The sequence below is a fragment of the Archocentrus centrarchus genome, chromosome 6, assembly GCF_007364275.1.
Source record: "Archocentrus centrarchus isolate MPI-CPG fArcCen1 chromosome 6, fArcCen1, whole genome shotgun sequence".
Classification (NCBI taxonomy): Eukaryota; Metazoa; Chordata; class Actinopteri; order Cichliformes; family Cichlidae; genus Archocentrus; species Archocentrus centrarchus.
In genome coordinates, this window is record NC_044351.1 from 9,751,953 (window position 1) to 9,778,846 (window position 26,894).

At 39.9% G+C, this 26,894-nt stretch overlaps 3 protein-coding genes across 3 annotated transcripts; 2 read left to right on the plus strand and 1 right to left on the minus strand.

The window, feature by feature from the left end:
• The first annotated feature begins 7,604 nt into the window (after positions 1-7,604).
• On the plus strand, positions 7,605-16,845 carry LOC115781615 (rhombotin-1-like). Its single transcript, XM_030731368.1, has 5 exons — positions 7,605-7,973; positions 8,491-8,704; positions 12,453-12,578; positions 12,917-13,025; positions 16,174-16,845. The coding sequence occupies exons 1-4, from the start codon at positions 7,952-7,954 to the stop codon at positions 13,020-13,022; spliced, it is 468 nt and encodes a 155-aa protein (XP_030587228.1). The 5' UTR covers positions 7,605-7,951; the 3' UTR covers positions 13,023-13,025; positions 16,174-16,845.
• A 1,255-nt stretch (positions 16,846-18,100) lies between these two features.
• Positions 18,101-22,599, plus strand: ric3b (RIC3 acetylcholine receptor chaperone b). The gene is made up of 6 exons (XM_030732121.1): positions 18,101-18,329; positions 18,889-19,115; positions 19,417-19,495; positions 19,974-20,067; positions 20,243-20,373; positions 21,260-22,599. The coding sequence occupies exons 1-6, from the start codon at positions 18,209-18,211 to the stop codon at positions 21,742-21,744; spliced, it is 1,137 nt and encodes a 378-aa protein (XP_030587981.1). The 5' UTR covers positions 18,101-18,208; the 3' UTR covers positions 21,745-22,599.
• A 205-nt stretch (positions 22,600-22,804) lies between these two features.
• psma1 (proteasome 20S subunit alpha 1) lies at positions 22,805-26,437 on the minus strand. The gene is made up of 10 exons (XM_030731394.1): positions 26,328-26,437; positions 25,098-25,142; positions 24,908-25,009; positions 24,406-24,509; positions 24,222-24,310; positions 23,989-24,059; positions 23,733-23,862; positions 23,430-23,509; positions 23,196-23,300; positions 22,805-23,094 (listed from the first exon to the last, which is right to left on the minus strand). Exons 1-10 carry the CDS (start codon positions 26,328-26,330, stop codon positions 23,032-23,034), a joined length of 792 nt encoding a protein of 263 aa, XP_030587254.1. The 5' UTR covers positions 26,331-26,437; the 3' UTR covers positions 22,805-23,031.
• Between the last annotated feature and the right edge of the window lie 457 nt (positions 26,438-26,894).

Consider the following 26,894-nt stretch of genomic DNA (forward strand, 5'->3'; position numbering starts at 1 on the left):
CTGGATAGTGTTGCTCATCCTGGTTTGCTGGAGTCCCAGTCTTAGAAATGGCTTTGTAAGCCTTTCCAGACTGATAGATGTCAATGACTCTGCTCCTCATCTGTTCTTGATTTAGATCATGGGGTGATGTGTTGCTTTTTGAGATCTTATAGGCTAGTTCACTTTGTCAGTCAGGTTCTATTTAAGTGATAAGTACTTTTTCACACAGATCCAAGTAGCTTTAGACAGCTTTTTTTTTTCTTAATAAATGAAATAATCATTTAAGAACTGCATTTTGTATTTACTTGGTTTATCTTTGTCTAATATTAAAATTTCTTTGACAATCAGAAACATGCAAGTGTGATAAATATGCAAGAAACCCTTCTTCACAGCACTGTAGTATTCCTTTTGGGTTGTGATACTTGAAGTTGTGGACTGATGATGTTCCTCAGCAGTTCCCTTGGTTATCTGTATCTATTTTTGATGTTACAGCTGATGTAAAGAATTGTATTGTGTAAGATACTAACTTTTAAAATAAATATTCAGAAAACTGCCTGACCCTTTTAATGGGGGTGATAGTGTCCTCTAAACATATCATCCTACATTTAATAGCTTTAAAAACAAAACAAAACAGACTGTCACTTCTAGTTTTAATTTCTTGTGATTAATATGCACAGTAAAGTGTCAAAATGTTGTTTACCCCTGGGCAGGACAAAACACCATCTGCTGAAAAATATGTAGACAAAGTAAGTCAAATGCCCTCACTGCTCTTGGATTGTTCCTACAAACCATGTTTTTAAAGTTGATATTCAACAAGCTTGGTGGCAAAAGTTTTATACACCCTCTCTCTCTCTCTAGATTTATAAACAGCCTTCAATTCATCCATCCATTTCAACAATATCATTATTAAATACATTCCATTTTAAATTTTAACAAAAATAAATACCATATTCTCATCCATTTCCACACATGAAATTCCAAATGTCTTTTTGTCGGCTTTGACATAGCCTGCCAAAGGCAATGGTGAAATGCCTTAAACCTGCATTCTTTCTGACAGCCAAAAGAGGGCAAGTCTTCTGGTTTTAAAAAGAAGTGTTTGTTTCACAGAAGTCTACGGGAAAAAGACCATAAGGACCCGTAGATCTCTGACCTCAGTAAACACTTTCCTGATGAATTTCTGGTTTTAGTGGCTAGTTTTACATGCTATTAAATATAATATAATGTTAATATTATAGATTATGTCCCATTAGAGTAAAAAGGGTGATTAAGCAGGATATCTTCTAGGATGTGCCTACTTTATGACTGACAAGTCACTATTGTTGTGAGCATGTGGAGTTTCTAGATTTCTCACCCTGATACACCCCTTGCCAGCGTCATCCAGTTTCATAACAGGAAGCTGGTGATGGACAAAGCACTCAGCTTGAGGCTTCACAATGGGACCTCACTAAACAATAGCTAACATAATACAATCTCTGTTTTTTTTACTGCTTTTTTGAATGTCCACACTCAAAGGTAGGGTGTAAAGCCAGCTGTCACAGAAAGTCGTCATAAAATGGTGATTATGGCACACATTTAAGGGCAGTCTCCATCCATCCATCCATCCATCCATCCATCCATCCATCCATGTTGGGTCACAGGGGCAGCAGGCCAGTTTCTCCAGTGAGTTCTGGCTCTAACTCAGGGTCTTCTCCCAGTTTTGCATGCCCAGAAAATCTCCAAGGAGGCCAAAAAGATGCTCAAACCACCACAGCTAGCTCTTTTTGACATGATGGGGCAGCATCTCTATTCTGAAATCCCTCCAGATGTCCAGGTCCTGCAACCTATCTCTAAAGGGTGAGCCCAGCCACCCAATGAAGGAAAGGCCTTGGAACAGTTGTACATGCTACCATAGTCTTTTGGTCATTACCCAGATCTTGTGACTACAGTTGAAAGATGGAACGTAAATGGACTGGCAGATCAAAAGCTTTGCCTTTCGGCTTCACTCCCTTCACCACAGGAGTCCGATACAACGCCTACAATACTGCTGATGCTGCACCAATTCGCCAGTCCAAGTAATGCGCCACCTTCCCATCACTCATGAATAAGAAATATTTGAACTTCCTAACTTGGGGCAGTGTCTCTCCCCCAAACTAGAGCGAGCAAAACTTTTAAAACTTTCTATGCTCCTTGTCTAGGCCTTGGATGTTGACTGTTAACCAAAGCAAATTAAACCTGATTACACATCAGCGAAGCCGTGGGTCCAACTTCACAACATGTCATGGGATATTTGTGATTTCTGCGGTTAAGCCTAACGTGACATGAATGCAGCGCTACCATGTCAGACACTGAAAGTTCTGGATGCTGAAGGTGAGTGTGTGAGGTTTACTTGTTTCTCTAAAAGACACTTTTTGTTTTAAAATCTTAATTTTTTGGCAGATTTCCCCATCCAGCCCAGCCAAGGAATCTGAACAAACAACCTCACTCTCAGAAATCTAACCTCTTGGGAATCCAGGTGCAGCTCTGTTACAATCAGCCAAGCCTGTCTGGTAAAGCACTTTGCTTTGTGAACCAAATATAAAAATGTTGGTGTTTTGGGGTCCTTTTTTTTAAAAAAATCATCCTGCTATTTCCACATACTAAAGTGGAATTCATGGCACCACAACTGTGTTGGCTACAACAAGTGAATGATTTTGGGTATGCAAGCAGGACTGGAATTCATGGAGGAACACACAGAGAGATAATTATTCACACTTACATTCACAGGCACAGGGAGGACATGCAAACTCCACAGGGAAAGGCCTCACCGGCTGGCTGATTAAAACTCAGGACCTTCTTGGAAATGGTGCTAACCACTGGACTGCCGTGCCACCCTGCTAGCATTAAGCCTTTAAAAAAAACTTTTTTAAATTTGTTTTTAACACTCTTGTTTCACTTCACTACAAATACATTCTTTGTCTATTATGATTATGTGTTGGAGGCAAACTAAAGGACCAACAGCATAAACACAAGAGTTGGCCACAGCCTGGTTGTTTCCAAGATTTTTAACACTGCCCCCTGGTGACAGTACACAGCTACAGCATGTGGATGGTAGTCTGCAAGTAGCTTTGTTGTTAAATAGTTTTGGTAACATTAGATAAGGATTTAATTCTAATTATTTTATTTTAAATTTGCAACAGATGATGTAGAGTTTGAGCTTGGGAGTTCATAATTAAACCAAGGATGGGAGTTTGTTATTGTCCAGCTGATCAGCAGTTAGCTAATTCATTCTGAAAAACACTTGTACAGCTTGTGGTTCTGTGAGGCTGTAATAATAATACTAATACTCTTTAAATACTGATTCCAGCTGTTTAACATTGGCACAATAAAAAAATTAACTGTCACCTTTTTAGTTAAGAATTTTAGAATACAAATTTTGCTGGTGGAATTGATATTAGTTTTGCTGGTTTTTCCCAGGAGCCATTTGCTGTGAGGCAAAATGCTGACCATTGAGCCACCTTGTGGAAAAATAAATACAACGTATAAATTCCTACTAAGTGATGGCATGGAAAATTACTGGAATAACCACATGGACTCAGCATGATTCATCATGAATGCGTGTAAAAGAGCGTGGCCATCTATCAAATAGTTGCTGAGATATTCCACTCTGGACCAAAGGGCTTTTTATGCATTTGATAGCAGACTTTTATTTAAGTGCTGGAAAAGCATGTGCTTCAATAAACTGAAACTTGTGTGATGTGTGCACACAGGCTGGTTATGTTACTATATGCAGCATGCCACAAAATGCAGCAGCTTCCTGGTATTCCCTTCTCTAAATTCAGCTCTTACAGTATGAAATATGCTCTCTGCGGTGGCCTCTCATGGCATTATATATAATAAACAGCCCTCCTAAAAAAGCATTGCCTAAATTTGTATCTGCCCTTTTCACACTGAAGGCAGGATGGCAAGCTGCAGCAGATGGCCAAAAGACTTCCTATTTCCACAGACTGCTAATTAGAGCCCCAACCACAACCACCTCACCTTTAATGTCAGCAACAGACTGCTTTTAGTGCAATTAGCTTAATGGGGTCCGGGCCTGGGAATAGCCTGTAATGGTTAGTAAGGGCCAGCCATTGCACTAAAGTTAGTGTATGTCAAAATAAAGGACAAAAAGGGTCTAACACATCGCAGATCCATTTATTACAGGAACTGATGAAGGATGAGACTGTAACCATGATTACCCAGAGAAACTATTTAATTAGATGCATTAATAATTGAACTAATTAGCTCCCATGTGTCTCGCAAATGAAGAGGGAACCCGGAGCTTCACTTGCACCTCATCAGCTGATTAATTAGTCTGTTGATCGTTAGCTGTCTTGATGGCCTATATGCGATCAGATGAGAGGGTGGATAATGAGGAATAGTCGGTCGATGGTGCTGGTTAATTAGTGTGACCTGATCCAGGGGCCATGTTAGAACAGTTGTTGATGCCACAGCTTCTAATGAGGAGGATTTAGGGCCGGATGATCTATTTGGAAGCAGGCTGCCATGTTGTTTATGGACTGGGATGAGTACCAGCCTTGATAACCCTTTTGAAAATCACTATACTGTTCCAATAATCTGTCTACGGGGACTATGTCTGGATGCTCAATATTAACTTTAAATAATGACCTTACCATGCCCTGTGGTATTTCTATTCATAAAGTCTCAATATAGTGACTTACAGGAGGTCTGGCACTTAAAAATTGACTTTCAAGGCTATTCAGAATTCTATTGCATTCATATAAGGATAAAACTGACTGGGGTAGGTTTATTGCATAGCTATTTTAGACCATTCCATAACAAGTATTTCTATAATTACCCTACATAAATGTCTTAAAGATTAAAGTATTAAACTTGAAAACTCTTAACTATTATCATGTTCTTACAAGGAGGTCATACAATCAGTCTATCACTGAGGTTGCAAAGACATCAACAAGTATCATATCATCTTATAGTATTGATCAGTATGTCAGAGCAAGTTGCAGAACTACCCAAAATTCATTTGGTTTGAAGTAATCTTTTCTGTATGACTTTATCAGTCTTTCACATTATTGTGGAGGAATTTCTGGCCCAATCTTCTTTACAACATTGCTTCAGTTCATTGAGGTTTGCTGGCATTTCTTTGTGCACAGTTCTCTGAAGGTCTCCCAACAGTATTTCAGTCGGGTTGAGGTCAGAACCTTTACTGGGCCATTGCAACACCCTCATTTTTTTCTTTTTCCATTTTTCTATTATAGATTTGCTGCTGTGTTTGGGATCATTGTCCTGTTGCATGACCAAATCATCAGCTAACCCAAGCTTTAGCTGTCGGATGGATGGCCTCACATTTGACTCCAGAATATTTTAATATACAGAGTTCATGGTAAACTCAGTTCGTGGTCAACTGAGTGTCCAGGTCCTGTGGCTATAACAAAAAGGCCCACATCATCACTTTTCTACCCCTGTGCTTGACAGTTGGTATGAGGTGTTTGTGCCAATATGCTGTACTTGGTTTTCACCAAACATGGTGCTGTGCATCACCAAACATCTTCACTTTGGTGTCTTCGGTCCAAAGGACATTGTTTCAGAAGTCTTTTGGTTTACTCAGATACAACCTCTTTTCACTCTCTCTGTGTGCATACACCACTTTGCATTTGATCATTAGTTATTATTAATCTCTCGCTTTCTTCATGATAGGTTGGGGCTGTCTCTCTCCCCTCACCCCCAACCTATCATGGCAGCTAGCTGCCCCTCCCTGAGCCTGGTTCTGTTGGAGGTTTCTTCCTGTTAAAAGGGAGTTTTTCCTTCCCACTGTCACCAAGTGCATGCTCATAGGGGGTCATTTTGATTTTTGGGGTTTTTTCCTGTAATTATTGCATGGTCTTTACCTCACAATATAAAGCACCTTGAGGCTACTGTTGTGATTTGATGCTATATCAATAAAACAGACTGATGGACAGCACCAGTTGCTTCTCTAAGATCATTGCTGATGTCTTTCCTCCTTGGCCCTGTGTTTACACCTGAATGCTCCAGACCAGAAAAAAGCCAAATCTTTGGCTTTTGTAGAGCAGCATCTGATTCCTGCAGGTAAAGGTGTACTTTGTTTTTCACAGAACTGCACAGATTCCTATGAAGACGTGACTGTATGCTTATGATATTTCTATTATACTCAGGAAGTCAGAGGTCTATAGCAAAAGCCATTCTCCAGAAGCTGAAAAAATGATTTGATGCATTAGTATCATAGCCTAGATAGGATCTGAGCACTTTATTTCATTAATACTACTACATGAATCATAATTATGCACCACGCAGCATTTTTCTGCATACAGTGGCTCTATGCTCCACCAGTTTGGAAACCACTGCTTATCACCTAATAATCCTATAATGACCTGTAGTAATAGGTTTACTAATTAGGTCATTGTGACCTTTAGGTGCTGTATATTTTTATGGTTTCTCCTTAATATTTCAAAATGGTCTTGCAGTACCAGGCTTATAGTAAGTTTTAGCAACTTTACAGAGCTGACATCCTTTAAAAAAACAAAACAAACAAACAAAAAAAAAATGCATGTAGATCTAGGTGTGCCTACTAAAGGCCTAAACCCTTTAGTAGGCACACCATTGTTTTTAGTGTTTTTATGTCACATATTCTCATCATATTCTCACAGGGACCAAATGTGTGATCATGAAGTGAATCTATCAAGCTGTATGCTTTTTGTGGTGTACTATTAACTTCTTAATTTTCCCACAGGATCTTACGGTATGCAATTGGTCTATTATTGAGTTTTCAGCTACTTTATTGCTCTTTTATTGGTTTCCATCTTCTATGCTCACATTCATGGAAGACTAAAGGTATGGACAATCTATTTTTTATGTGATCTATATTGGCATCGCCCCCACTAACCCTACAATCTCTAAAGCATTACTAAAAATCTGCAGTAGAAATGATATTGGGTTTTTAGCAGTTTAATAATGTTTTTTATTCCATATTTCCATGTTCAAGGCCATCCAGAATAATGTAGTTAACTCAGAGTATCTTTTTTACTATCTGCTACGCTATGGAGGTTTAATCACCTGTACAGCTATAACATTTCTATGATGGCCTTTCATGCGAAAAAGAAAGTTTTCGCAGGACTCTATGCAGTCCTGTGAATACCTGTCATGGTATCTGTAATACGGTATATTCTTACTCTGAGCTAATCTATTATCACTTAAAAAATCCTAAGAGCATAAATAAAGGATGAACACGCTAAACACACGCGCGCGCCTGTGCACGTGCGCGCAAAAAGGCTCTGCATCTGTCGTGCTGAAAAGCCACAGCTTTGACTACAGGGCGCCCTGGAGATAATTGGTGTCCTTGGAGTTGAATAAGCTCATTTTAAAACACCTCAGGCCCGGGCTGTCCTGGTGTGTGACTGTGTATTGAATAATTGATTCAGAGAGGGAGGGGGCGGTTACTATCAGATCTGAACATAATGACTTTATATAATTAGCACGCAGCGTTAAAAAAAAAAAAAAAAAAAAATTGACTGTGTTTTTTGCAGAGAGAGAGAGAGAGAGAGAGAGAGAGAGAGAGAGAGAGAGAGAGAGAGAGAGAGAGAGAGAGAGAGAGAGATAGTGGGAGGCTCGCTCTGTGCAGAAGAGCTCATTTGAGGGGAACAGCCGCAGCCTGTGCAGATAGAGAAATACTTACGCACTGACATCAGCCAAGATAATGCTCAGCCACTGTTGATTTGAGGACATCTCTGCTGCTGGCAAGGTGATACTCCGGGACGCTGTTTTCATCCATCCACGGGCTATTTTTACGCACGAGAGAAAAGAAAGCGACTCTACGGCTGTTTCTCTTGGCTCTCTTCGGGGACTATGAAGAGCGGAGCTGAAGTTTGAGCGACTCTCCGTTCAAACAGCGCGTTTAGGCCTCTTCGTGGTGTATCTTCCACGCAGAAGAACAAGGGGTGGTATTTCTCCTGTTGTTGGATTATTGTCGTTTTCCTGAAGGATGGTGCTGGACAAGGAGGAGAGTGAGTACACGTTTCCTTGTTTAAACTGCTACTCAATACTTCCACTTTAACGGGCACACTTGTGCAACCCAAAACAACTATTTTACCATATCAGGTCTATTTTTATTATATTGACTGATTCATAGAGGCGTTAATCCAATTACATGCCTTAGGTTTCTTCAGTCTATAGTATTGAATCAACACATTTCTCACAGTGTCATAAAACATTTAAAAAACTAAAAATTTCCCATAGACTCACCTATTGAAGTTGTACACTATACATACATGTTTGCTCTATTATATTTTTTAAAAAGGTTACAGTATGTGTTGTATGTTCCACTGTGCAGCAATAAAATAAAATACACTAAAATTAAATCAATAGACCAGAGATAAACTCCTGTTCCCCCAGTTTTTGATGGAAAAAGCTTATTAAGGTTTACTCTTTGTTGCTCATCCCTGACAGAAAACTGAAATGAAATCTCCTCTATCTCTGTGTCTGCCTGTCCTGCTGTCTGTTTATTGACCTTTTTCCTGCCAGGTGTGTCTCTCGTGTCCCTCCAGTCCAGAGAGAAGCCGAGGGGCTGTGCCGGCTGTAATGGAAAGATACGGGACCGTTTCATGCTTCAGGCGTTAGACAGGTACTGGCATGAGGATTGTCTGAAGTGCGCCTGCTGTGACTGCCGCCTGGGCCGGGTGGGCTCCACCCTCTACACCCGGGCCAACCTTATCCTCTGCCGCAGAGACTACCTGAGGTACAGCTCCCACAAGAGTGTTTTAGTCAGAGAATGGTACCACAGTATTAAAAGATCAAACTGAAGCGAGTGGCCCACAAAGACAATCAAGTGCCCATTTTTTATTGCCCCAGACTTGTCAGCACCTCAGTGAATAAATTAAGACTACCCAAACATCTTTTGCCAATGTTTGGATGTTCCACGTTTTGAGAGAGAACGTTCTGAGTTGCGATATTTCGACTCAGCATTAAAGTCTTTTGTTGACAAAGACTTTTCTGATTTTGCTTGTGAAAGCATTTGTCCTGCAGGGTTACTGGTTGGCCGTTACAGTCTCCAAATAATAACTAGTTTTGAGGTTCAAGGGTTCAAGGGCACAAACAACAACAATTGTATGTAGTAAATTTAGACAGACATAAGCATCAAGTATACAGTATAAGAAACAACAGACTTTCCTTTGTCAGAGAAATGCAAACTGAAGCCAGAAAAGTGAAGTTTGTGCTTCTCTGGTTTCTTAACTTTTTAAAATCATCTTTTGTACCACTTTCACTGTGAAGGAAAAAAGAGAGGTAAAGCTGGCATAGAGAAATGACAGAAACAGACATGAAGATTTGATAATGGTGAATTTCCTCTAAAGAAGACATGTAATTGGAGACAGCAGTCTGCAGTTTTGAAGTCAATTATATGTGATCATGCCCTGAGTAAGTTTATGAGTAAGTTTCATCAAGTTTGTGTTGGTAATAGTCTAAAATAGTCTGGTACGTAACCCCAGTAGGATGGAACATTGTTGCTTTTGCGCTCAGGTATTTTCAGCTTTGTGCAGCACCACGGGCTGCTGGTCTGAAAAGTGAAGTCAAGTCAGGGGCCTTAAACCTGCATTAATTCTAACCACCAGCAGGGAGCGACTCCTGCGGTTACAAAAAGAAGTCCAGTTTTATAAAAGTCTATGAGGAAAATGACACTACTTCTCAGATTTTCTTTTAGCTCAGTAAACATTTTCCTAGTGAGTTCAAGGTCTCAAATACTTGCTTCAAGTTTTCTTTATTACAGCATGATATTAATTTACCAATTTCTTGCCTTATTTAGAGTACACTTGACTTTAAAGCGGGGTATGCTTTAGGTTTTGGCCACTTCGTGATTGTGGTGCTCAGTCATTTAAACATTTTCTGCCATAAAACACCAGGCAAGGCGTCCCCGATATCTGAGCCATCAAATCAAATCCAGCTTTAAAAAAAGTTGATGCTACTCCAGCGGCATATTTTCTTTATTTCAGGCCAAAGGTTAAGAATTCCCAAAATGCCAAATGTTTGAGCACATTACAAGTCAAGAAAACAGAATGCTCATAGTCATCTGGGATCTGCCTAAAACTGAGCCCACTTAGAACAAGTCATAATCATTTTTTAGGTTGTTTAAGCAGCTCCTTTCTGAAATAATTTAGACTGAAGTCATTCGTCACCTTTTGTGACTGTGATTTGGCATAGAATGAATATACAGGTAGGTATGCTTTACATGTACTTGGAGCTCAAATGGGTTTCCACCTTGACAATCTTCAAGCTATAAACCAAACCATCTTGGTAAGACCTTTTATATACAAGTCTAGTCTCATACCCCTGATTTTTCTGGCCTAAAAATAATGATGTCTGGTGTCAGGTCAGCAGGAGAACTCCTGATATCTCAGCCACATAGCTGAACTCATGTGTTAGTCTCATGTACAATCCAGCTGGATTTGGTTGGAGCTAAGTCGCTCATTAGCTGCACTGCACTTAAGAGACCAAAACCCCTTTTGACAGTTAAATTGGCTAGATTGCCTCCTGTTTTCCTCATCATTGCAAGGGTGCAGACCAAAAGCCTTTGAAGAGCGGGATTAAAACCATGTGATTTCTTTTAATTGGACCATTTGTAGAGAATTAGCATTGAGCTTCGTAGCCTCGTTAAGGAGAAGGAAAAAACCCACCAGGTGTCTGACTCAGGCTCGTTAGATCAGAACATTCCGTTAATTAGGACTCGCTTTTGTTCTCGTGTTGGTCACTCATTTGATGACGTTTTCCATTTGACATCCGAGGCTGCTCAGCGCTTTTCTCCCTTATTACATGGATGACCTTTTTTCATAAGGGTTTCTCCAAAACGCCTTTTTCTATTTGGCCTTTAATGGAATATGGAAATCAGCGGCGGCCACTTGTCTTCATGTGTGCCGGGCTCTCGGGGATCTATTTGTTCGTTTTGTTAGAGGTGAATGAGCGGTGAGGCCATCTGCAGCTGGCCGGCACAAAGCTTTTAAAGCAGCACAGTTTGTTCTCAGGTAGTTTGAGGACAAGGTTCAAAAGTTGCCAGATAAATTTTTGGTTTCAGAAGAGAGTAATAAATTGACTCTCAACCACTTGCCTCTTAAAGTAACTGGCATTTCATATGAATCGTGACATTTTCATATCAGCTAATCTCTATTTTGCTGCTCTCTATCAGCAGTTGATGTAATGCATTAGTGATACAACTCAAACCCAGTTTATGAAAAGTTTTACATTTGATATTCTGAACATTCGCACATGCGGAAAAAAAAAAAAAGAGATTTGTGCAGGAATAACAGATGTTTAAGGAGAATAGATGGAGAGCTGTAACCCTGCCTTCACACAGTGTTGGCAGAGCAACGTTGTGAAAACAATGGAGTGTACTCACTTTATTCCAGGCTTGCTAACTGCAGTGCTGAGCCTTTAACCTCATAACATTCCCCAGCTTGTTGGTGACCTATGTAGGGGTTTAGGTTCTATATTTATAGAACAGTTCTCTGTTTGAAGCATCCAAATGAAAGGCTTTTAACAGAAAAACTGTAATGTCAGAATGTATGAGACTTCATAGTTGTTTCAGGAAATTTGTCTGTTAAGCATGTGGCTAAAATAAAACCCCACCCTAATCATAAACCCAGATGGTTAGCTGGTTGGACATTAAGATCGCACCAAATAAAAACTGGCCCGCTATCACACATTTATAGCCAGCTGTTGATGAACTGAACCATATAAAAAGGAATTGTTAATACTACAATACAGTAAACAATATTTGGATTAGTTACCAGGAAATGATGAAGGAACGCATCAGAAGAGAAGAGGTTTTCAATGTATCACTGATACACAGTTCTCTGAATGGCTAATAATGACTTACTGGAGGATGTGTGCTGCATTACATACCACTGTTTTCTCGTCATCTGTCCACATGTTGTCTTTTGCACTGATTTTGGCAGCAAAGCTGGATCAATTAGTCGTATATGCTATTTGACAAGTAAAAACATTAAACTTTTTCTGCCAAAATTTGAGCTTTTCCTGCTTTTTTATTCATAATTCAGCTTTTTGACTGTCGACTCTGCAGATTGGTCGATAATAAACTTAATGGTTAGTTGCAGCCATAGTTTAATGACATGGCTCCAGATCTTATTATGAGAAGCTCATGCTATCATCTCCTCATAATTACTACTAGAGGCTTGATTTGAATGGTTTTTCACACTTGGCTGCACTTATATATAAATAATGTGGGCTCTGCATTAGTAGGAGTGGAAACAGCCATCAATAATCACGCAGGAAATGCAGTGCAGTTCACCACTATAAACCAGTAATTGAAGTGATTATTTGCAAACGACGCTTGAGCATCATCTGTGACGCTCACTGGGACACACAGGCTACTTTTTGTCCTTTATTTCAGTGTTTTGTTCCTTCTGCAGCTCTTGGCTGAAATGTATCTGTGTGTGTCCAGATTACAGGCCTGCTTGTTGCCCTCTCTCCCTCTGCAGGCTCTTTGGGGTGACGGGGAACTGTGCAGCCTGCAGTAAGCTGATCCCTGCCTTTGAGATGGTGATGAGAGCCAGAGACAACGTCTACCATTTAGACTGCTTCGCCTGTCAGCTCTGCCGCCAGAGGTAAGATTAGGGGAGCAATTAGCCAGGGAGATCAAATTCAGTTGACTTATCTAGGAGATGTACTGGTGAGCTCACTGGTCATTAAGAGCATATTACCAGTGCACTGTAATCAGAATGTGATGAAATCCACTTTACTTAAAAAACTTGGAGGGGTTAAAGACTTTATATATCACTCAGATAGTTAATCAGGCAGCAATCATGCAAGATTAATTTTCTCAGTACCATAGCTACAGATGTATGCTGAAAATATGCCTCAAATGCTCCTCTGGGACCTCATCATCCACTTCAACTCTAGCAAGAACCAAGACCCAGTTACATATTTTGATTTCTCTCCGCAGATTTTGTGTAGGAGACAAGTTTTTCCTCAAGAACAACATGATCCTGTGCCAGCTGGACTATGAAGGAGGCCACCTTAATGGCAGCACCGAGAGGCAGCCTCAGTAAGAGGTAATATTCTGATGACAGTGAATTATGTTCCAGACAGCTTGAACTAAACCATGCACTGAAATAACGGGAAGGTATAAAAGTGAGTGCTCCAGGTCATCCCAAATATGACCAAATGTGGACATGAGAGTCCCAACAAGAAGTTGCAAAGTTAGAGTTCCTGTAAGGAAATGTTTCCATGTTATCTGCATTACGGGACATTCAGTGATACAGGCGTGAATATCTCACGCATATATTAATCTGACTGAAAATGTTACAAAATCCATACCAGTCCTTCTAGAAGCAAATCTTGGCACTTGACAGCCGTCTTGAGCCATTTTCAGACATGCAGAGCAGACCTGAACTTTTCTGGGAGTTAACAGACGAAGGTGAAAACGTTAACCTGACTTAAACAAAGTCTACATAAGGTTACACTGTCCAGGGCTTCTGACTGGGTGTTATTTTCAATGTATCCTGCACTTTCTATCCTGGCAAGCATGGGAGTGCCCTCTCCCATTTATTAGCATTTCCAGCACTGCAAATGCCTCTCAAGTGGACCATGTCCTGCTGTGACCTACATGTAAGAAGGGACAGCTGAAACTATCACAAACCGATTCTCCCAAAATGAAATCCATGTGTGAAACCAGTTTTGGTATCACCTCTCCCATTTAAATGAATGGTGAGAGAGCTGTAACTTTCATTTCAGCTGTCACGGTGGCATAAAAAAATCTGCTTGTATTGAATCATCAGCCAAATGTACCGGCCAAATATATATATATATATATATATATATATATATATATATATATATATATATATACATACACTATTGGATGTGCTTTTGTATCAGCTGATGCTTTGCCAATAGATTCCTTTACCACTGACTATACCCACTATATCAAAGTATAAATCAGCATAGGACTGATTTATAGGCTTATTGCAGTTCTGAGGAGGCCTTTTTCTTTGAAGTAGCTTATTAATAATTGTCGTCCATGCGGCCTTGATATCGCTTTAAAGTGGTCCCTAAAGAGTATTTCCCTGGCTACTATAGTGAGATTAATATGTTTGCTTTTGTAAAATTTACCAGTAGTAAAATTAAAGGAGTCTGTTTTACTTGAAGAAATTTGGGCTTCCAGATCACATTTCACGATTCACATAGAAATAATTAGTACAGTGTGTACTTTGCGCAAGGTTCAGGGGTCTTAAAGAAAGCAAAATGTTTATTCCAGCCATCAAAACTCTGGACAAAGCTTTCAAGATTGCAAGTATTTTTTTTTTCCCCACTGTCAGAGATATGGAGTGAATAAAAGCACAGAGATGTATTCCCTGATGTTTTTATTTAATATACTATAACAACAGGAGTGTTACGATGGGACGACACATTCACTGTGGTCGGAGATGTTCTCTGCACCGCAACCTCGTAACTCCGCTTTGCAAACATGACACTAAATGCTCCATCACTGCCGCTGTGGTTCAACAAAGGATAAAACTCTTTAAAGTTGTTAACTGTAGACTCATAAAGCCTGCAGGAGTACATCCTGGGCACTGCCTCTTCTGAGCCCATATATGAGTGTGTGTGTGAGCACTGGTTGGTTGTGAGGGCAGTGGGACCAATGAAAGTTTTCAGGGTCAGAAACAGTCCACAAAGCCACCAGCAGCCCAACATATCATTATGATACTAATTGTACTACTACAGTTCATAAAGTACACACCAGCACGCTGCACACTCGGACACTGGCAGCTGAGAATTTGTACATTTTCGGGTCTTTCAAAGTTCACGCTGTAAAAAAACCTTAAGCTTTGTAGATGTCATTTTTCCTTTCAAATAAGAAAAATCTTTATGTATTCAGGGACATTAACTCTGGAGCATTTAGGCGAGTGTATCGTTAACTCAGGTTAAAAATGAGGTAACTTTACTGCAGATGCAGACAGATGTTTGTCATATGCTGCATATTTTGTTTGGAGTGCTCTAAAGGGAGTCTACTTTAGATATGCGGCTCCAACTATGTAATTTTGATAAAATGGATACAGTGAAAGCTTTTTGGCTTCATAATGTGGTAACTCTTTATAAATGTTCTCTTGAGACCCAAGTAGCTGTGTTGATGTTGGATTGTTTTTTTTTTTTGTTTTTTTTTGGATTCATTTAAACTTTTGACTTTTCATAAATGTGACCACTGGACCTCTGCATATGTCGTGTGTTTTTCCACCTTTGTGCAAGTGGTTGAAATATAGATTCAAAGTAGCATAAAAATGAATGACAACCAGCACCAGCGATCTTTTATTGTGAAGATTTAGATAGATACTTTATTAATCCCAAAGGAGAGTTGTGATATTGATAAGTCTGTGGACTTACAGAGTCAGCATTTTTGCCAGCTGCCTTTCTTGACTTCAGATAGGCTAAAAATGATTAATAAAGCAGCTCTTTTTCAGTTTTGATGACCAAACTGCTTAAAGCGTGCACACATTCATAATTCATAATGCTAAACTACGGTAAAGTCCTTTTCCTCTCATACCTATACTTTGTCTGCAACAGCTTTATTGCTTTCAGTCAGTATTATGTATGCAGCCTCTTCATATTTTTCCCATTGCATAGTTTATCATTCTTAATAAAATTAGCTGCTCTGCTGCCATTATACTTATCCAAAATTATGACTGTCAGATGCCGCCAACACCACCTCTTTCAAGTGAACATGCGAGGGAAACCCTGGGTTAACTTAATGAGTTGATAACCAGCATTGTGTGTCCACTTATCCTCACTGCAAATGTGAGGGTAAGTGAATCCAGATAACAGAAAGATGTGTTGGGGGATGCTGAACTCACTTTGTAGTGCAGGCCTCTGATCTGTGCTCACTGGTTCCCACTTCAGTCTTTAAAATCTTGCTGCTAATTAAAAATTCACTGTTGTGTTTTCCTTTGCATGTAAAAGGGTCATATTCCCTTTCACTATGAAAACTGAGTATGAAATAAATCAGGCATTTTGCGTGTTTTTCTAAAACTGAAAAATATGATTTTCTCTTGTCTATTCATAATACAAACCACAATTTATTTCAAGACGCACAACGTTTTTGGTATTACACTGCAATTAGTGGACACATGAAGCTGATGATATTATTTTTATTGAAGCCCTCAAACCTCACCCTGAGATATTTTATATTTCCATCTCTCTTTGCAGATCAGAAAAAAAGGACCACTGTGAGCCAGCTGGACTATGAAACTCACAGCAGCGCACACCTCATCAGCTTCTTGTTTCAAACTGAACTATATGGGGATAAAAAAGAAAAAAAGATTGAACGCATTTCCAGCAGCCCAGCTTTTGAACTCTTTATTGCAGAGCTGCGTGATTATTTCCCTTAAAGCTGACATTTCTGATCAGATGGACTTGAGATCAACTGGGAAGTGAAAATGGGGTAGTGAAACTATCAGAAGATATTTTCCAGAGGAGCTGATGTGGACTGTGAACAGAAAAAGAGTGAACTAGTGTTTGCAAATAATTCATAGTCTACTTCACCAAATGTGAAACACTAGATGGGTGGAATGAAGCCAGTCAGGCCACACATAGCATCAACCAAGTCATCCATCAAAGAAAAATACAAAGCTCCCTCTGATTGTCAGATTGTCTCTGGCAGTCACTGAAGTGTCTTTTGTGGTGAACCCCACCCAGCTGGCTCGAAGGAAGCCCCAAAACAAACGGAAACTTTAGCAAATGTTGTTTGGCTCTGTTCAGCAACTGGAGTACCAGCTCCATCTCTCCGCCTCTCTACTCCGAAGCCTTGACTGGGACTTTGAGCCCACTCTAGTTTTGTTCTCATTCTGCTCGCAAGCTGTTGTTTTCTTGACTAATTAAACTGGATTTTAATTTCAGTTTGTGTGCTCATTTTTTATGTAGCGAGATTGCCATAACCCGTGGGTAAAGATGCAGCACTGGAAGAAGATAACTGTTTAGAGATTCCCTTCAAATGTACAGAGTAATAACTTGTCTCATTTAAAAAAAAAAAAAATCCAATACAAAATCTTTAAATCAAATCTGCTCCTTCCAGCCCATGAATATGCAAATTGTTCATTTTCAAAGTCTCAAGACAGTATAAAACATGTACACAGCATTTTTCTGCTTCAGTGAAAACTGAGCATCACACTCATGTTAGACAGAAATTGGAAAAAATCACACTCGTATGTCCAAGTGTGTTAATCGAGAAATACCTTAAAGTCAGTGAGGATTTATTTTAACAAATGCACTTTTGTGATCTCTAAATTTCTGCCTACTGCATCTTTAAGGAGTACAACAGCAGGAAGAGAGACAACAGGTGTGTGTGTGTGTGTGTGTGTTATTACTAAAAGAAAAATGTTTGATGTTGGCTAGGACCCATCAAACATTTCCATGGACTTCCCATTTGTCCCCCCCAAAATCCGATCCAATCAAATTTGGTTTTATTGAATACTTTTTAATGACTGCGTGGTATGGCTTCACTTTATATCTCAGTGCTCTTAACCCCTTATTGTGCACCCAGACCCCTCAGATCAAAGCACTGCTGCAGTTTTCATAGTCCAAGCTTAAAACAAAGGAGGACCATGCTATCACTGTGGCAGTCCAATGCTGTGGTACAAGCTTCCTTTTTCCATTAGATTAGCTCAGTCAGTTCAAGAAACAATACCTGTATACACTGGCCTTTGTTTTATAATGCCTTTTTAATGTTTTACTGACTACCTATTTCTACCTTTCCCGTTTTTAACTGTATTTCCAAATGCTTTTTGTTGTTGTTGTTCTGTGACGCACCTTATAGCTTTGCTTGAGAAATTCATTAGTTTTAATGATTAATAATTTATTATTATTATTCAGTTCCCAGAAATCTATAATTTGATGTTTGGAGCATTAAAAACGGATTTTATAAGAAATTCTTTCATGTTTTTACAGGGGTCGGGAATGCAAATACAATTTTCGGGGCGAGGCATGTCCCCTGCCACCTCATAATGTAAAATGCTAAACAAAAAAAATTATTTGAATTCCCAGCCAGGCACATTAAAAATACGCATGCGATCCTTCGGCGCCACCCAGCGGTCAAACTTTATAACTACATCTCCCGGGCACTTCCGCTCCTCCAGCCAACAAGGAAGTTCACCCGATTCCAGTCTCCTCCGCTTTCTCACCGCAAATCTGACACATATCGTCGTTTTCATTTTTTTGTCAGGAAGGTGACTGCTCACCTGTCGGTATGGCGATGTCAGCGTTTCAGAAGGTGACCCTCGCGACGTGCCTCGTGCTGTGTGTCGCGTTGCTGCTCCCGAAAATGTTGTTATCCCGGGGGAGGAAGGATGCTGCCGAGCGGCCGGAGGGTACGTCGCATTTCACGGGATTTCTTCACTGTTCAGTTGGCCTTTGTTGGCCATGTGGTTGCTTTTTAGATAAATATCGGAGGCTCTTAATTTATTAAATGTTTAAATTGTTATATAGTGGGGTTTTTTTGTTAGTATTTTAATCCAAAATATGTGTTCTGCATTATTTTTTTCTATAAATTCCCTTGTAGTAGCATTTTCCTCCCTGGCGAGGGCGCCAAACACACTGATACACAATTACATTATACTATTGGCGCGTGTATGTACTACGTTTTATATATATATATATATATATATATATATATATATATATATATATATATATATATATATATATGGGTTATAATTGGAAACATGTATGAATCTGTCAACACATCTGCACAGACAGACAGATGAAACCTAGGCAAAGCCTGACATATTTATTCAGTAAGCACTGGCCTGGTCAAATAAAAAAATGCATTAATACACAAAAAATACCTTTTAACAGTATGAGTAAGATACTTCCTGTGGCAGTGACTCCCAGGTTCATTCTCCTCTTCACTTGGCTCCCAAACTGCAGGTTCAGGACGTTTCCCTCCAATGATGCACCGCCAGACGGCTCCAGAGAGCCGAGGCCAGAGGGCCGTGGGGTCTGGCACCTCCAGGGCCCACAACCCTGAGGCCACAGGCAGGGCCAAGGGTGCAGGAACAGGGGCAGGAGCTGGAGGCAAATCCAACCTGGCAGGACAGATCATCCCTGTGTATGGCTTTGGGATCTTACTTTACATCCTCTACATACTGTTTAAGGTATAATACTAGCAGTTAGTGAGAAGAAATGGTATGAAATGTGCTTAAAAACCTTTACTCAAGTAAAAAAAATAAATAAATAAATAAAATGTTTTCATGTAGCAGCTGTAATTAACTTCCTGCATAATTTACATTAAATGGCCCAAGCCAAAGCTAAAGTATTTAAAACATAAAGAAATAAAAAGTGTTTACATTCTTCTGAGCAAGCATGTGTTTGAACTCAGACACTCCACCTGTGGGATTGTGGGATTTGTTGTGGTGATCTTTAAGAGTTTTAATCCTGTTATTCTCTCTCTATTAGATCACATCTAAAGGGAACAGCAAACCATCAGAGGCGAGGTTTCCTCCATCACGCACAGAAAACCTCAAGAGAAAGATCAGTAAGTTTTATTGACTCTCATTCAGCAACTTTTAATCGCTTCCACATTTTTTTTGTGTGTAACTAAGGCACCTGCTAAATGAATCCTGTGTCACTTTCTGATGAAAGCACTGCAGGAGTCTGCAAATTTTATCACTGTCATGGTCATTATTATCTGATCAGCACTCATAATGATCATTCTCATTTTATGTGCCAGTGTGTGATATTAATAAAGTTGCCGAAACAGAAATTCCTCTTTATGGAAGATGGTTTTCCACTTCTTCAGCATCAAGGGAACATTTCATTCATTAATAAAAGCTGTTTTGCAGGCATTAAGTCACTCACACTCAGAAACATCTACATCTGACATGCTCGTTCATCTTTGGTGGATTAACCTAAAAACTGTACATGTTCCAAATGATTCTAACTGCCTACGCTTCAGTGCATTGGCCTATATTGTCTGCATTATGCAAACAAACTGTGACTCTTTCCCCCTCTAGCTGATTTCCAGCTGGCCCAGCTGCAGGAGAAGCTCAGGGAGACAGAGATGGTGATGGAGAAGATCGTTTCCAATGCCCACCACAGTCCTGACAGGTGGGTGTGCGCCGTTTACCGATGACTCGTTCTCTTTTTTGGACTGTTAGTTTGTAGCATTATCTAAATGAACTTTATACCACTGGGATGAAAAATATCAAAAGTGATGGGAACAGGCTTTTAAATATGTTTATTAAAGGTCTAAAAAGTTTACTTTTCTGTTTTCTGTCTGCAGGGTGAAGGGTGTGATGGCAGATCAGGAGGAGAGTCTCCTGCAGCAGCTGACGGCGATAACTCAGATGATGCAGGAGGGTCAGCTGGTGGAGGGAATGGCTCCAGAGAAGAAGCCCCAGGATGACTGGGAAGGTAAAGAGATGATATCCACACGAAAATGTTTGGCTTTTGGCTTTCGAGTGCGAGTACTTACACAGCCGATTATACATTATACCCAATTAAAATTTGGTCCCATCGAGGCTGTCTCCTTGTGGCTCTAAGGATCACTTCCATCATAGTGGCTGTTTTCAGATCAGTCTCTGAAATGTTCTGACCACTTGTTAGTGTTCATGTATGATTTCACTATGGACTGCAAACTTGTGCAGAAAGCAAACATGCACATCAGTGTCAGACTCTCCTGACCTAAACATGGAGGAATATCAGTGACCAAACAGCAGTTTCCTGTTGAAGAGTCCACAGCTACAAAGCCTGAAGGCAACATTGTTACACACCACGAATTTGTTCCTCAATGTTGGTGCAGAGTTCTGTGTGAGGAGTTTGAGGTGAAGTGCATGCACATATTTGTGCTGAGTGGAGTGCAGCACTGTCCCAAGGAGCATGCCTGTAAATGGGAAATCATCCAATTATAAAAAGGTTTTTTTTTTTTTTTTTAATGATTTCCAAGGATACTGTTTTTCAGTCACAAATTCTCTTTCAGCTTTCATTTTATACTCTACTGGCACGGAGAGCTGTGAGTTCTTGCATGTCAGGAAATCAGAACAAATAGTTCACAATTTTACTGCAGTTTTTTTTCTTCTTCACTTAAAATGAATGTTTTAATAAAATTCTGGACATAAAGTAAAGGTGCAATACTGAAGACAAGCTAGACAAATATTGATAATCCTGTTCTAATTGCTGGTAATTACAAGGTCTCAGATCAGATTGTGTTTTTGATTCACATTAACAGTCAAATAGACACCTATTTCAAAATAATTGTGGTGAATTAATGGGGGGATAAATTTCTCTAAACTTTCCGCAGATTATCCCGAGGAGTCTCACACATACTGGGAACATTCCCACTGTTGTTGCGAGCAGCAGCACCACAGTCCGCAGGCAGAGGCAGAGAGGACAGATGCCGATGGTGCCGACCTGGTCGAAAACCTTCCCGAAGATGTGACGAGTGGAGACGAGGCTGAGAGAGCAGAAGATCTGAGCAAAGAAGCTGTGAAAGAATCTGATTCGACAGCAGAGAGCAGAGAAGATGTAGGGTTAGAGAGAAATTTAGGGATAAATGAGGAGGAAGACGTGTATGAACACAAGAAGGGAGGGGGTCAGATTGATCTGAGTGTCCCAGAGGAGGACCTGGTTGGAGTCCTGAAAGAGCTGGAGCTCACGCTGAGGATGACATCTGTAGCGGAACAGGAGAAGATCGAGGACCTCACGCAACCGGCAGACTCACAAACGGCCTGCAGCTCGGTCAGACGGAGAAACAAAAGGAGGAGGGCAAAGAAAGATGTAAACTGACTGACGTGACGCATACACAGTAAACTTGGGCCTGGTTTGTCGGGGTAGATGGGTGTTGTGAGTCTGTTCTCATCAGATTGGCAGTAGCATGACAGCTGGTGATAGCATGACAGTTTCTCCAGCCTTGTTTAACTTTACTTGAAGTGAATAAATGAGAAAAGATGTGAACAGGACAGTTTTATATCAATAACATCAGTTTATAAAATGCTCATTATCTAATCCAGTTATCATCAGTCTGCATGTAGAAATTCATCAGGTTTTTATCGTACTTTATAACATAAAATGCTTCCAGAACTTCTCCAGGTTAAGATTTTATGTGATTTGCTGAAAAGGTGGACAGTCTGCACGCAAAAACCATTACTAATTAGATCTGTCACTGAGGCGCTGCCTTATCATTTTTGGTATATCAAAACTTTCATCTAAGCAGGTGTCAGTTTCTGTTCCTCTGGGGTGATCTAACATTATTTGCATCTAGTATTTTAAAATTTAAAAAACAAGAGCAAGTAAGACTGAATCAGACCCAAAACGGGTAAGAATTATGCAACTGATGGATGCCGAATCTTCTTAATGCCTAGTGTAATTTATTGGGATAGCTGTGCCTTTTCTCACCTTTGTCAGCAATAAAACACTAACGTTAAACTGTGGTCATTCTAAATGAGAATTTTCCATTCTGGGCTCTTGGATTTGTGTGAGCAGATACAATAAATTACACTGTTAAAAAGCGGCAACACTTTAGTCAAGTGTTGCCCCTTTTTAACAGCTCAAAGTTAATGGAGTCATCTTCTTCTTACAGTATTTAATATGAAGAAATGCTGCCTAAACCACAGACCTTTAATTTTTGAACCTATCAGGAAAAAAGAAGCTGAGAATGCTTATCAGTGTTTAAAACTGAAGAAGGTTCATACACTCTTTTCTGTGTGCTGTGGTTGTTGCCTTGTAGCTTGATAAATTCCACTTTATAACAGAGTCCGACTCTTCTGTGATGCTTGCAACGTTAAAATCTAGGCACTGATATGTGCTGTGAGTCAGCTAATGATACAGAGAGGAGCAGCAGCAGCACTCGAAAACAAACAAAAAAGATTTATTACTTGTATAATGGTACAATTGAACCATACAAAAGCAACAACACATTGGTTGATGTTAGCAGAGAATATTTTGGATTAACAGTTTAGCAAGTGGCACGTCACATCAACTTCTCCATCTAAGAATTTCTCTGTTGACTTGCATTAAGTGTCACGTTGGTGGTGTGGGATCTACAGGAAGCAGATTGCTGTTTGCCGTGCTGCCTCAGTGCTCCATTGGCTCATCAGGGCCCTCGGCAGGAGCAGGTTCATCTGCAGGCTGGGCAACCTAAAACACATTTTTGAAATGATTTTGTTTTTAGATACTACAGTAATGAAATGACATGGAAATGCTTCTCCAGAGCTGGACAGGATAAACCTTTGCAGTACCCTTCTTTGTGGCCTCTCCTCTAGCCCTTCCAGGAATGGGGCAACATCATCATCATCATAAATGGTGAACTCCATGTCTTTCCCCACAATGCCAATGGAAACATTCTGAAAGAAAAGGACACAATCCTAAGAAACTGCCTCTGTGCCGCACAAGATCATGTCTTGTTTAAGGGAAGACTTGTGCAAGCTGAGTGACAGGAAGGTGACAGATGGGTGTGGAGGGAGCTGGGGTACCTTGGTAGTGAGGTCCTGCTCGGCAGGGAGGGTTTCTCTGAGAGCACGGAGGCCATGCTGGACCAGTTCATTCAGATTACCTGACAGCAAAACCCATGTCAGCATGACTTTCCATGTTTATACTGTGAAGCTGAACTGACTAAATATTTAAACATGTCCCAAACTGCCTCAAGGACTCTGCAATTACCTCATGGCCAATTTACATTATTTAAAAATACAAATACAACAGTTTGTGGAACAAAGCTTTTTCCTTCAAATGTAAATGTGCATTTAAAAAGCTGAAAAGTCAAAACTGCATCTTACAGTCAGAGAAATTTTCCATGCACCTCTCCAGGTAGGTGCGTGCAGACTGGGAACGCGCTCCGATGGACATGGCTTTACAGTCAAAGTAGTTTGCTGATGGGCAGGTCTGGAAGATGTGAGGTCCCATGTCCTGCACGGCACAGAACAAATAACTATCACCAGCACTGACACCATTGCTCCTTCAGCTGCAGATAATGCTATACATGTGTAAATCCAGGCAGATATTTAACAAACAGCAAGTATGAAACAAACTCACATCATAGCCAGCAATAAGGAGTCCAACACCGTAGGGTCTTCTCCCATACCTCTGTGTTGGGATTTGGGTTTCTGCAGTAAGTCAAGGATCATGAATTTCACACTTATTTTAAAATTTCAGACAAAGCCCACTAGAAAACAGTTCAGTTTCTTTTATTCACAGAGGAAACGGGTCCTATAATATACATTAGTTTTCATGCTACGTATGACTGAGAACAATAGCAGAGAGGATACTGCTGCCAATAAGGGCGACAAGACGTGATGTGGGGAGGGGCCTGTCGAAGACAAATCTTGAGTCCAGGCACTCCTGACGCATGAAGTTACTGTGGAAGAGGAGGTGTAGGAATTGCATGTAAAGAATATTATGGGCTGTAATCACAAACAACTTACTCTGCACCATCAATTTGCTGTGACCTACCAGAGTAGCCTGGCATCCGCCGTCAGTCCAGCAATGGAGATGCCGATGTGGTTGTCGACATGGAGGATCTTTTTCTGGTGGGCCGCCAGTTCAGACTGGGCTCTCTGCAAGAAAAACAAGAAACATCAGTTGTACATATTCAGCTATTTGTACTTTGACGCCAATACCCTGTTGCACTGTGTTATTCTATATTTCAAAAGGTCCAATTAAAAGAGACAGACCACAGTTTTCTTCAAAGAAGAAAAAAAATTAAGACAAGGCAGCAAGATGACAAAAGGGAAATTCATTTTAATGAGAGTTTAGAGACACTCAGAAACATATTACCGACCCACAAAACATTCAGACAGTACAGTCATGCAGATACTGGGTAACAGTATTAGTATAACAAAAAAAGATCTGCACACTATTTTGCTACATCAGGAACAAATTTTCTGGCAATTCTCCAAGACATAAAAAAAGCCCAGCATAATGAGATCACCAACAAAACACTGCAGGACTCTACCTTTAGTGCCACCAGGACTGCATGTGTTCTGGATTTCAGTCCTACAGTTGCAGACCCTTGTTTCACAGCCTCCATGGCATACTCGATTTGATGAATACGGCCCTGTGTACAGACGGACATGATTGTTTTACATATCATGCTACGAAGTGTTAGGAATGATGCATTTCGTCAGGAAAGACGTGTGACTGACCTGTGGGCTCCATACGGTCACATCGTTGTCGTACTGATTGCGGAACTAAAGAAAACAAACAAACAAACCAGCTGTTATTTAAAAGCACCATTAATAAAATATCCCGTACAGGACCTGAACTTACATAGTTGTCTTGCATTATAAGCCGTTTTCTCAGTTACCTACAGTTTCTCAAGGACAGGAAGCTGCAACTACACAACAGCGTAGACTTTTCCAGACTGAGGTTTTAAATTACCACCACGATTAAATTATTTACAAACGCGCATCACTGTTCCGGCTCTAAACACAACCCATCACACCAGCTTTAACATCGGCTTAAGATCAGACAGCAGCATAATCACGAGGCGCAGGGTGAACTTTAAAACACCAAATTGGATTTTAATTAACCATAAAGTCAAATAAGAACAGATATAACACGTTTTTATGTTTAAACAAACACAATTAAGGACTGGTTAAAAAAAAACCAAACAACTGTGGGCATTTTAGTTTGTAATCTTCTGTATTTTTGCCTCATCAATTGAAGCGTCTGATTTCGGGTATTTTACTGTTTCTGTTGTAATTAATGCGCATATGAAAAAGCTAAGCTAGGGACAAGAGTGACGTTCCACCCTCACGTTCCTGCACAGTGTTGAACTGCATCGTCCCCATCACACAAAAAATGAGCTATTTATAATTTAATGGAGGCTGACAGACAGAGCTAAGCAACATTTACGAAAACATTTACTGTACGAGAATCATTACAGTCTTTGCAGTTACACATTTTATCACAAAGTTATTAGTCTTTAGCCGAAAGGCCGGTGAGCTGAGGGAAAACGAAAGTAAAGAGATCAGACCTCCATCGCCGGTTTCAATGATGCTAATTCAGCCTAGCTCCTGAGCGTTAGCCTTCTAACTCTAATCAGCCAACAAATAATCAACTCATCGTGTATTTATAACATTCAATGGGAGCAAAGTAACTACTTAACGAAGCAGTCGGCGCTGAGTATATGCGATGCGAGGGCCACTTCTTTGAACACTGTGCAGCTAACGCTAGCAGTGAAGTTTTGCTTACTCACAGTGCAGTCAAAAGTTAGCCAGCTAACGTTAGCATTACGGGAGTAAATGAACCCTCTTTCGGGATTTTTTGAATAAATATAATACATATAAATGTACTGTATCATTTAGTCAAGCTTCAGGTTTGCTATATAATGTTAAACTGACCAGAAAATATTATATTTCATTCATACGCACCATCTTTGCTTATGAAAACGTCGACTCCGCCGCCTGCGAACTGAGCCTCACTTGATTTATTTTCCTGGCCAGGAAGTCAGGAAAACCAACAGAGCCCCGAATTCAAAACCTTTGGCTGCTGGTGCAAACAGTCGCAGGCTGAAATTTGAAAAGCTGAAAAAAAACCCCAAACAATAAATAATAAAAAATTATAAAAATAAAATACTCACTAACCGAAAAAACAACAACAACAGAATACTCACAAAATAACTAAAATAAAAATAAAAACAGAAATGGATTGAACATCCTAAATCTTGTCTCCGGCAAATACAAATGCATATATTATTTAAACACAATAAAATTAATGTAATTTAATAAAATCGAATCCAAAACTAAACAATTAGTTTAGTGTATTGTTTTATTTAAAAAAAATTCTGAAAGCCATTTGTAAGTGAAAATAAAGTGAATTGAAAATAGAAATTAAAAATGTGGAAAAATACAATAATTCTTCGTGGGACTTCTTGGTATTTCAGCAGTAGGAAGTGAGGAGAGCACATTAGTTTAGCAGTGGAATCCGTTTTTCTTTTC

Coding starts and splice junctions, on each gene's coding strand:
- LOC115781615 (XM_030731368.1), top strand. CDS start 7,952: ATGGTGCTGGACAAGGAGGAGA. Junction 8,705..12,452: donor TGCCGCAGAGACTACCTGAG/GTACAGCTCCCA, acceptor CTCCCTCTGCAG/GCTCTTTGGGGTGACGGGGA. Junction 12,579..12,916: donor TGTCAGCTCTGCCGCCAGAG/GTAAGATTAGGG, acceptor TTCTCTCCGCAG/ATTTTGTGTAGGAGACAAGT.
- psma1 (XM_030731394.1), bottom strand. Junction 24,311..24,405: donor GCGGATGCCAGGCTACTCTG/GTAGGTCACAGC, acceptor CCTCTTCCACAG/TAACTTCATGCGTCAGGAGT. Junction 23,510..23,732: donor CATGGAAAATTTCTCTGACT/GTAAGATGCAGT, acceptor TTTTGCTGTCAG/GTAATCTGAATGAACTGGTC.
- ric3b (XM_030732121.1), top strand. CDS start 18,209: ATGGCGATGTCAGCGTTTCAGAAGGTGACCCTCGCGACGTGCCTCGTG. Junction 18,330..18,888: donor TGCTGCCGAGCGGCCGGAGG/GTACGTCGCATT, acceptor CCCAAACTGCAG/GTTCAGGACGTTTCCCTCCA. Junction 20,374..21,259: donor GCCCCAGGATGACTGGGAAG/GTAAAGAGATGA, acceptor AACTTTCCGCAG/ATTATCCCGAGGAGTCTCAC.